Genomic DNA, 10,918 nt, shown 5'->3' on the forward strand with positions numbered 1-10,918 from the left:
TCCATTTTGGTTTTTTATAAACAATATTTATACAATCATAATATGTTCTATTATTTTTATTCATTTAAAAATATTAGATTCAAACTATAGAATAAGTATTTCAAGATATAAATATAGTTACAGAATACAATGTAAATATACACTTGAAAAGGTCAAATGAGTGAGGAAGATTATAGAGTTTAGAAGATAGAGGAAGAGAGGTTCCAAATTTTCTTAAATAATGGGAGAAGTATAGAAACGAAGATTATGTTACTCGAAGTCAAAAAGACAACCAAGAAAAGAAGTATTAATAATCTTAAGAGTTAATAAATACAATTCAAAAATAAAATTATAATATCCACTAACATCAAAATAACAAAAAATAATATGGATAATGCAAGATCACTTTTTCAGTTTATAGATAACATCTAAAGTTCATATCATGAAAAGGAGATATAATCATATTGTTCAAATATATGGAAGTAACCAAAAGAACTACAAATAAAATCATACTAAAAAAATTACTTCTGAAAGTAGGTATCACAGGTGGAGTAGAGGGTGGGAAAATTCATTTTATAACATTCTGTACTTTTTGAACTTTTTCCCTTATCATATATTATTTTTATTATATAAAAAATGTAAAACACTTATGATAACTGGTTTAGTATTTTCTTCAGTGATATTATCCCAAAGTGCATTCTTACTAAGGATAAAATGAACATACCCCTGCAAGTACCAGTGAAAGACGCAGCAATGCCAAATGAATGCTATAATTAATATTGCAATGATCAGCAGCAGCAGAAATCCAAACATGTCAACTGAAATGTAAAGAAATATGTTTTAAGTTAAGAAAAGATTAATAATTTCTTGCATTTTCATCTTTTCTAGCATCACGCAGTCTGATTCTTAAATACAAATTCAGTTGTTACAGCTGATAATACCCTAATGTACATCTCATACTCCATGAACACAGCAGTCATTAACGTTTAAAAATAATCTGGGTTGCTAAAAGGAGGTAACATTATCTCCAAATTGGTAAACTATTAGGCCACTGGCTACTTTTTCCTTTATTTTATCGCTAAACTCCTTCCAGGCAATATCAGAACAGATAAAATAGCAGATTCCTCAGGTTGCCTTTAGGTTTGTATATAGATGCATGGGTTGCTTTGTTTTTCAAGTTTCAGCAGTTCCTTATCAAAGAGACAATAAACGCTTGTTTGTAAACTTCCCTTCTCCTCCCTCCCTCCGTGCTGTGTGAAACTACAAGGACCAAACATGGAATAGGAGACTAGAGTTCCCACTCACACTAAATATATAAAGTGTTACTGTTTATAAGCTGTTTGCTACAAACAATTAAGATTTAAATATCAGTCCCTCGAGAAAACAGGGACTTGAGGGCAAAATTTATGTTTTTTCGCTTCAGTTGAGAAAAAGACATAGACAACTGGTTGTTCTAGATAGGGTTTCCTTATATAGTCATGGCTCCCCTGAAAAACCTTTTACCTCTTTTTGAAAACTTCTTCAAAGGTTCTAATACATTTCCTTGCCTTGGCAGCTACCACATAACAAACCAATAATATAATATTATAGATATAATTTAAAGATTCTTTGATGCTTGAGATTTGCTCAGTCCTAGAGAGTCATTGTTCTGAATGGAAATCCTCAATACTATGTACATTAGCTGAGGAAATACAAGTTATAGTTACACTACTGGGCTCAAGACGTCCTCACCCCAGGACTAGCTTAAAAAAAACTCCTGGAATTCCTAAAACAACATAGTAACACAACCTGCCTTTCTCTGGGCTACGGTTATCAAACATCAGAGCACAGATGAAATTTAAAGCATTTAACCACTGGTATGGTAAGGCGCCCACCAATCAGAATGAATGCTGACCTAGTTGAACCAACAGAGGATGGAAAGAACCCATATCAGCCTATACTAGGGGAAACATCAATAAACAGACTTGCTATTATTTTAATAAAGAAAATATAATAATTTATAAGCCTTCAAATGCAGCAAATCACTAGTATTTGCAAGTCAATTTAAAATATATATTATACAAATTAAAATAGGGACAACTCACCTTTACAGTTTGACCAAAATACTGAACTTAACTGACACCCCAAACTTGAAAGACAAAACTTTTTGCAAGCCTGTTCTTCACTGCACCAAAAACACTGTATTTGGAAAGAAAAAAATAAAAGCAGTGTACAAGGATAACAATCACAATTCCAGTAGGTTTTTACTGCTAGTTCAATTAATATTCAATAAATAACAGCCATCATCACCATCATCATTTTTTTATTATTATTCATGCTGTTGGTGGTGTGCCCAGATCCCCCTTACCAGGTGCAGGCACCCAAACCCAGCTACACTGAGTGTTGGCTGCACGGGGCCCAAGCTGCCCTTTCTCTTGAGTCGTCCTCAGTGGATGGGGACTACCTCGCCCCTGAGGTAACTCTCCTACCTGGCGCCACCAGTAACTGACTAATACATAGGGCTCCAAACAGTGGGCTTGCCTGAAGACAGGAACAACTCTGCTCCGTGATGCCCCGCGCCCCCAGGGCTGCTCCTGGTTCAGGTCAATGTAGACTTTGCTGAGACCACATCTCTGCTTGGCTCATGTCCCTTACTTGCCAAGTCCCTTAGCTGAGAAGCAGTCACTCAAGAAATGATATGTGCCTGCATCTTTTCCTCAGGCTCTGTATTTAGGGAACTAAACCTGAGACAAGACTTCACAAAGGAACAATAAGGACGTCAGTAGACTGGATTTCATGTCTCGCTCTCCAACACTCTCTCCCATTCCCCTTGGCGGCAGCACCCACTCTTTCCTCTGTTATGTGTGGGCCGGTGGTGCTGTTAGTCAGCCTCACCTCTTCCCCCTCCCTCTTCCTGCTCATGGGGGGTTGGGTAATCATGTGGAAATAGGCAAAGGGAATTCTAAATCCCTTGTTGAAGTAAGCAAAAGCAAGGTCCATAGGTGGAAACCATTTTGGGAGATACTCCTAGAACCTGGGTAAGTCATAAAAATGAGGACAAAGTAGTAAAAATGGCTGTTACTTACATAGAACTTACCATGTGGCAGGCACCATTCTAAGTCCCTTTTATGTATTAACTCATTTAATCCTCACGGCAATCCTGTGAGCTAGGTACCACTGTGTCCACTTCATAGCACAGAGCAGTCAAATGACTTCCAGAAGCTCACACACCCAGTAAACAGGGGAGCTGGAGCTCTAACCTAATCAACATGGTTCTGCGCTGGAAACCAGTTCTATTACAACTGATTTCAGATGCCTCTCAGTCCCTCTGGCTGTACATCCTGAGACCAGCAGATGTAATGACTCAGTCCCCCTTAGACGTGGGCCTGAGAACAGAAGGTCTTCATTCACAGGCCAGTTTTTGTTTAATGTACACCAAGACCAAAGTTCAAACAAAGGCATTTCAGTCAGTCTGAGACTGAAGCCAGCAAGGCTGAGTGCGTCCTGTCCTTTTAAATTGTTGTAGCAAGTTGTTTTGCTTTAACAATAAAGATTCAGCTAAGTTATTTTGAGCTCATAAGTGACATAATGAAAGTGCTAATTGATGATAATGAACACAGTATCAAGAGAGACTGGACAGACTGAAGTCTAGGAAGCCTAGGATTGTCCCAGTTGAAGGAAAAAAATGGAAGGACTGATAGGACCTGGTGAACTACAGAGAGAGAAAAAGTCAGAGCTAGGAGCCAAAGATTTTGAAAATTATGTCTGGGCAAATGCTGCCAGAAATAAACAAGTAAATCAAATGAGCTTCTTTGGGGAAGAAAAAAGATAGTTTTAGTTATAGAACATTTGAACTTGAGATGAGGAAGAAATGTCAATCAAGAACTGTGTCACCCTAAGGTCCAGGGGCAATTAGGTCTAGGAACACCAGTTTGGGATCTCGTTACGTGCGGGCGCTAGCGGAGGTCGTGGCAGTGGGTGAGACAGCACAAGGGCGAGGATGTAGTATAAAGAATGCTTTGGAGTATGAGGAAAGATGAGGAAGAGCAGCTGGTGAAGGAAATGAAAAGGTGAGGAAAGAAGCAGGCCCGGGGAAGGCCTAAAGTCCAGAGCACCAAGTTTCCCTATGGAGCGACTAATTTGAAAGGTCATTGTATTAGGTTACTGAGAGTCTTTTGTGAGCTCTAGATCAGTTTGCTAAGGATTAAATCAAGGGGATAAGGAAGGAAAGATAGCATAAGAACTTTAGCTGCTAGAAAGAAACAAGATTTTTTTTTTTTTCATTTCATCTGAGCTGCTAAGAAAGGGGTGAATGCAGAGAACTAGACTGGATTTGTCATAGAACAAGGAAATGAAAGGTTCTGAGTTTGTGAATATGTTTATGAGTATGATGTGTGCGTAGGGGTTAACCTTAGAACTGAAGATCAATTTCCTAGGGAAAAATGAGTCTTAGAGAAAAAAACTGAATTGGCTCAGAAGGAAAATGAAGGAGCTTACTGACACATGGCCTTAAACTTCTCAAGGAAAATCAAGATCCAGAAGGACAGTCATGCCAAGAGCAATTAAGGTTTTGGGAATAGTTGCCTTGGAGAATAGTCCATGAAATGACCCCACATTTTTTTCAGCTGAGAGACTCTTGATAGGTGATAACGATATGGTCACTGGCATATCCAGATTGGAATCCAAGACACTCCAATCTCCCTTATTCTATGCCCTAACACACACACACACACACACACACACACACACACACTTTTCAGAAAAATAAGTATCAAAGTGGGCATCGTTGTAGGGTTTGAAGTATGGCATTTATAAATGCACTTTACAAGCATGTGAGTAATGGTCATTTCCAAAGAAGGCAGGCTATGGGAGATTGAAGAAAAAAACAAAACAACCCACTGGGCTTGCTGTAACTTCATTCCTTTCTGTCTCAACCAATAATCCATATCAAGATGCAATGAATGAGAAAGATGTGATCAATGGAGAAAACATACACTCTAATTCATTTTTTAAAGTCAGTTGCAAAATTCAGTCTTTTAACTGTCATCAGCAAAAAATAAAATTACTTACGACGTCTCATCATTGTGACATCGTAATTGAAATCTAGCAATTCCAAGGAATCGACAGTGACACGTAATGATTCTGAACAAAAGCAAAAGCCGAAAGTTCACTAAGTTTCTTAGCATCATTTTATTTCTAGTGGAAGAGAAAATATCATCAAAAATATAATGCTTTTCATATTCTGTGTTTATGAATTGTGCATTGGGGGTAGTACTGTAAGTTAGTTGCTTTTTATGGATTTGTTTTCGGTAAGAATGTTTTCTAACTCTAGGAAAGCCAGTCACATACTATTGAATAACTAGGAAATGTTTATGATAGAGTCTAAGGAAGATTCCCTTACAGTTAAGAAGGATAAGCATATTATCATTCAAACTGGAATATTTTGGGGAATGAAAAGAAGTTGGTATACTTTATATCTATCTATATATATCCATACACTCACACACACACAGTTGGGCAAAATAAGTTTACAGTTGTTTGTGAAACTGAATTTATTCTTGTATTATTAATTATTGTATTACTTTCTATACAGAGAGAAAGATTTGCAAATAAAATGATACAGTATCCATATCAGTGGATACAGTGGATACAGTATCCACATTATTTGCTTCAGAAGAATACATTTTGGAGGAGAGGGCATATATGATATAAGATTAGCTAAAATGGATCTGGAGGGGTATAAAGTTTTATTAGACTGTTTTCGAGTATGAAAATTTCCATTGTAATAAACAAAGGTGTCCAGTCAAGTGAACAGCCACAAGAAGTCAAGGAAAGGAAGGGAGTTCATACAAGAAGGCCATAAACTGAAGAAAAAACACAAGAGATTAAAGAGCTAGAGGATGGTCTTGTCTTGTTGAGGCCAGAAAGTATGTACAGTGTAAGTGGATGAGAATGCACAAGCCATCGTAGATCATGCAGAGTTCAAGGTGTGGCTGTGTAAGTGACTCCCTAAAGCACAGAGCTGAGGAAGTCGGGGCACAGCTGGACTGAGTGTGTTTGGGCCGTCGCCAAAGCACATAGTTTTATGGCAGGAATTGGGTGGAGAAGCCCAAGAGCCCAGAACCCAGGTCCTCGTTAAAGCAGAAGAATGTTCTAGATGAAGATAAGTAGCGTACAGAGTGGTCCATCCAGATCACTATGACAGACAGCAATGACTAGCATGTGCTCTTTTCTAATTAGTAATTTTGTGGCTCTCTGTCTTTGGGGTGAATTTTCAGTTCTACAACACTTGTGAGAGTAGAATGGTTTTGAGAGGGTTGCTGCCAAGCTCTCGGTAACACCATTTACCTCATTATTTATAGCATTTCTACTTTCTCCCAACTCTGAAGTGAAGAATAATGGTGCCAGACACCTAATCATCAGAGAAGGGATGTTAGCTATTGTACATTGTAGTTAAGGAACAGTATGCCATCCTTCCTAGTCTTTAGGGAATAGAGTAGCAAGGAAATTTTCAGTGTATCTCAAAAGGTTTATTTTTTTTCTTTGACATACAAAAAATTCTTCCCAAGGTTACTGTGATCTTTTCCATGCAAAAAAAATTGTTTTGTTTTTGAAGCATAATTTTCCAGAAGGGAGCAGTTGTTTGTACTAAATTATTTCTTATTTATTTCTAGACCCTTGAAGAATGGTTTGAAATGTAGAAATGCATCTTAATAATGGCTATTAGTCATTCATATCACAGAAATTGTGTAAAATGAAGTTTAGCATGTTTTTTGAACTGCAGCTATAAATTATGTGACTTTATAACATTTCCAAGACAGTTTCCTCATATTAAAGTTAATTAACTTACTTTTATATCTTCTGTGCACAATTGACATTTTTTCTTTAATGAACATCCTACAAGAAAAAATATTAAGTACAAAAATGTAAATATAAGCTTATTAATTGCTCAATAGTACATAAAAGTGCATTTCAGTTAGTCATTCCTGTTTCATAGCATGTTTATCCATACCCCAGCATTTTACTTCATTATTTTCATGTATCTAGAAATTTTTCCCATTGGTGCTATATAAACCTAAACTCTTTATTTTCTCCTGTTACTTGGAAAGTTAGGAAATGGCACTGTCCAGCTTTGATCAGCCAAGTAAGTTCTGAAAAATGATTTCTAAAAAACAATAAGAAAAAACATTCACAATATCACTGTATATTTAAAATGTCATACTTTAAAAGCCTCTTTTAATAATTCTTTTGTTATTCAGCATGGTTTTACTAAGACAGACCTGGATAACTATCTTTATGGAGTTATAAAAGTGATACATGTTCAATATAAGAAATAAATATATATATATATCAAAAATAAAAATCAACTGAAATTCCATCACCCAAAAATTTTGCTTCTTCACTTTACTTTAAGCAAATGATTTCTATGATCTAAAGTTGGATTTTGCCATCACCCCAGATGGCTCTAACCATGAACTCTTAAATTGCAATATTCTGTTCTCTGACTACATCTTCTTTACTCTCTCACATGCATTTTGACATCCCTAAGCTCTCAAATATAAATTAATTAAAGGCTGGGGCATCAAAGTAACCTGGCTGGGGGGACATCTCACTTGACCTGGGGTCTTTCACAAAGTCCTGCAGTTGCCTGTGTGAAAGGCCTGTCACTCAGCGCTCTACCAGGGATGGAGGTGGGGATCTCAGTCAGGGGTTAGAATCCCTTTCTCAGTTTTGGAAGTGAGGGAATCATGTCCAAAAAACCACATCCTCGTTAGACAGGAAAGCTGTACTCCAGCACAAAGGGGAAACTGCCCCAGGCTAGGGAGCAAGTGCTCAGGGGAGGCCTGGGACCGGTTGAGCCAGGCTTTGCCTCACAAAAGGAAGGTGTTTCCTCAGCAACACTGACCCGAGTTGGTCAGCCCTAGAATTTTCTCTGTTGTCTATGATTCTTGACTTGCTTTGTTTATTCCCTTTTTGTTCTTCCTTGAGCATTTTAATAAGATATTTTGAAAAAATTCTAGTATGACTCCAATTTGCTAGGGAACAAAGGGAAGGATGTGTTTCTACGTGTAGCCTGTGTTTTTTGGCGCTGCGCGTTGGTGGGGGCAGGGTGCGGGGCATACAGGAAAGTATGGTACTAGATCACTGTTCCTCTTAGAGTGTGTCCTGGGATGACCAAGAGAGAAACCCCCGGGGAAGGTGCCCCCTCCCCCAGGACACCAGCTACGCCTTCGAATTCAGTCTCTCCCCACTCTCATCCTCTCAAAGCTGGGGCCTTGTGTTTGGTTTCAGTGAGGAGGATGGATCCCCAACAGATGTTGACATGCTTTTAGACTCCAGAAATCAGACAGCAGTAATTAATCTGTCTCATAGGATTCGTAAAAATGGCAATCTTGGCTTTACAGGGCATTTTTTCCAAGTCATTCAAAATTTCTCCTTTTATCGATACAATTCCAATTTAGGATTCTAAAGACCTTACTTCCAAGTTCATGGATTCAATTCAGCACAATTTGGAACACTGCAAAATTTCTTCAGCTGGGGAGGAGAACCAAGGGAAGTCTCTAAACCAGAATAATTATTTCTTCAAATAAGACCCAAAGTAAGCAATTTGTTACCGGAGTTCTTAAAACACAGACCAGTTATGGCACTGAGTGAAGTCTGAGTAGGGCAAAAACTAACAGCATGTTCACAGCCTAAAGCTTATGTGCCGCACAGGTCATGCCAAAAGTGAGGAGACAGACTTACTTTCCCAAAATTAAAACTATTTTAACCCACTTTTTTTCATTTCAGGTAAGGCAAATTCATTCGAGCCCAATTTAACTGGATTTCACCCAAGTCGTCAGGAGCCTTTAAATATGCTTTCTCGCTGACACCAAACAGCAACTTTAGAGATGCCAGGGTGGCACTATTGAGAGGAAATAGCGCCGCGGTGGCGCTGGGGGCACCAGCCTCTGGCTCGGGATGGCTCACCGTTGTCATCCGCAGATTTGGGTCGCTGCTTGCCCCTGTGTCTGGAGATTTGGAAAAAACCATTCTCTGAAAAGCCGATAAGCAGTTGGATGAGAAAGAGGGAGAGGAAAATGGGCAAGAGGATTTGGCCCCACACCCGCAGCGAGCACATGCCTCCGCGGGGCTGGGTTCCACAAGGCCCTGGCCAGGGGGACCGTCGGGGCAACTGGCACCAGAATGGACCAGCGGACCCCGCTCAGGGACTGTGATCTATGGCAGCCCCCGGTCCTGAGGCAGCTCCTTCCGAGCCTTGGACCCCAAAACAATTCGCAGAATCTTAGAACTCCTGATGTTCCGGACAGAACGCAGAATGTTCGCGATGCAATCCCAGTGGCGCAGGGCTCGGGCTTCCAAGGGCCCTGGCCACAGGGTACAACCGGGAACAGTTCATCCACTGGACTTGATCGATCCTGGCTATACTGTTGTTCCTGGGAAAAGGCCTGGAATCTAATTTTCACCACTCAATAATGTGTAAAGCATGGCACCTTTCTGTGCAGCTTTCCTCAGATGTAAATGAACCTACCCTGTCCCCGACTTCCCCTCACCCGACACCCTGCTGGGATGTTGTGCCATTAAGTGGTGAGGTCCTGACACTCTGTATATCCTTGATCTTGTCCTTGACCAGTCTATGGCCCTGTGGTGTGCTCAAACCAGTTTCCCAAAATATGGTGTATTTTAAGTGGTATACAGATGAATTTTTTTATTTTCATAGCTATGAATATAATTAGTAGTTGTAATTAAATAATGGCAACAATATAAAGTTTCAGAATTATAAATAGTAGTACAGGATTTAAAGGCAATGGTAAAATAATGTAGATGGTTGCAGAATGACTAAAATTTGAGCAATATTGCCCCAAGGTGGGGCTGGGGGTGGGTGGGTCAGGGCATGAAAACTTGTCCTTGACTAGGGTCTGTCTTGTTTTGTTTTTCAAAAATGAAGAGGGCAGTTGTCTGGTGACATTCCTGGCATTTTGATAGACTGTAGCCTGAGGACTGTGGACCTAGCACTGATAGGAAGATGGAGAAAGGGAAGGAATGAAGAGTTCCAGACTGCTCGTCCCTTCCCGGTCTGCAATGCAGATGAGAATAACTCTAACGTGCAAAGTGCTCTTGTAAAATGGCAAGAAAAGGACAAAAAAAAAGGAAAATACAAAAGGGATGTGAAGAGCGTATCTACAGAGATGCAAATCCAAGTAGGCAATGAATGTGCTAAAAATGAGTAGCACTCTGTACCCATCTGGTCGGCAAAAACTTGAAACAAAGCTAGTACACACTGCTGGTGAAGATGTAGGGAAAAATGCCATTATAACTTTTGGTGGAACTGCGAACTGTTACAGTGTCCTCGGAAAACAAACTGGCAACAGCCATTAATATTAAAAATATACATTCTTTCTTTGGCTTTTTAAATTATATTTTATTGATTATGCTATTAATAGTGGCTCCAATTTTCCCTTCTTTGCCCCCCTACACCCAGCACCTCTCACTCCCTCAGGGAAGTCCCCACACTTTGTTCATGTCCATGGGTGTTGCATGTAAGTTCTTTGGCTACTCCATCTTCTATACTGTACTTTACATACCCCTGGTTATTCTGTGTCTACCAATTTGCACTTCTTAATCCTCTCACCTCTTCGCCCATTCCCCCAGACTCCCTCCCGTCTGGCAACCATCAAAATGTTCTCTGTATCCATGATTCTGTCTCTGTTCTTCTTGTTTGCTTAGTTTGTTGATAGCTTCAGTTGTTGATAGATATGTATTTATTGCCATTTTACTGTTCACAGTTTTGATTTTCTTCTTTTTCTTTTTTTTTATTTTTTATTTTTTAATTAATTTATTTACTTTTTAAATACATTTGTCTCTGCCTTCCCCCCACCTCTTTCCCTTGCCCCCTCCCACCTTCCCTCCCTCAGCTCTTCCCCTTTGGTTTTGTCCATGAGTCCTTGCTATATGTTCC

General features: G+C 39.4%; 1 protein-coding gene across 1 annotated transcript in view; it reads right to left on the reverse strand.

The window, feature by feature from the left end:
* The window catches only part of PTTG1IP2 (PTTG1IP family member 2), a 51,776-nt gene extending 42,697 nt beyond the window's left edge, over positions 1–9,079 (reverse strand). Inside the window, exons 1-4 of the mRNA XM_054564192.1 lie at positions 8,929–9,079; positions 6,809–6,855; positions 2,064–2,157; positions 704–797 (exon numbers count right to left, since the gene is read on the reverse strand). Of these exons, the coding sequence (XP_054420167.1) occupies positions 704–797; positions 2,064–2,157; positions 6,809–6,855; positions 8,929–9,079 (386 nt within the window). The remainder of the gene's footprint in view (positions 1–703; positions 798–2,063; positions 2,158–6,808; positions 6,856–8,928) is intronic.
* Between the last annotated feature and the right edge of the window lie 1,839 nt (positions 9,080–10,918).

This window comes from Pteronotus mesoamericanus, unplaced genomic scaffold (genome assembly GCF_021234165.1).
Source record: "Pteronotus mesoamericanus isolate MK-2021 breed Mesoamerican mustached bat unplaced genomic scaffold, CSHL_Meso_final scaffold_85, whole genome shotgun sequence".
In the NCBI taxonomy this organism is placed as follows: domain Eukaryota; kingdom Metazoa; phylum Chordata; class Mammalia; order Chiroptera; family Mormoopidae; genus Pteronotus; species Pteronotus mesoamericanus.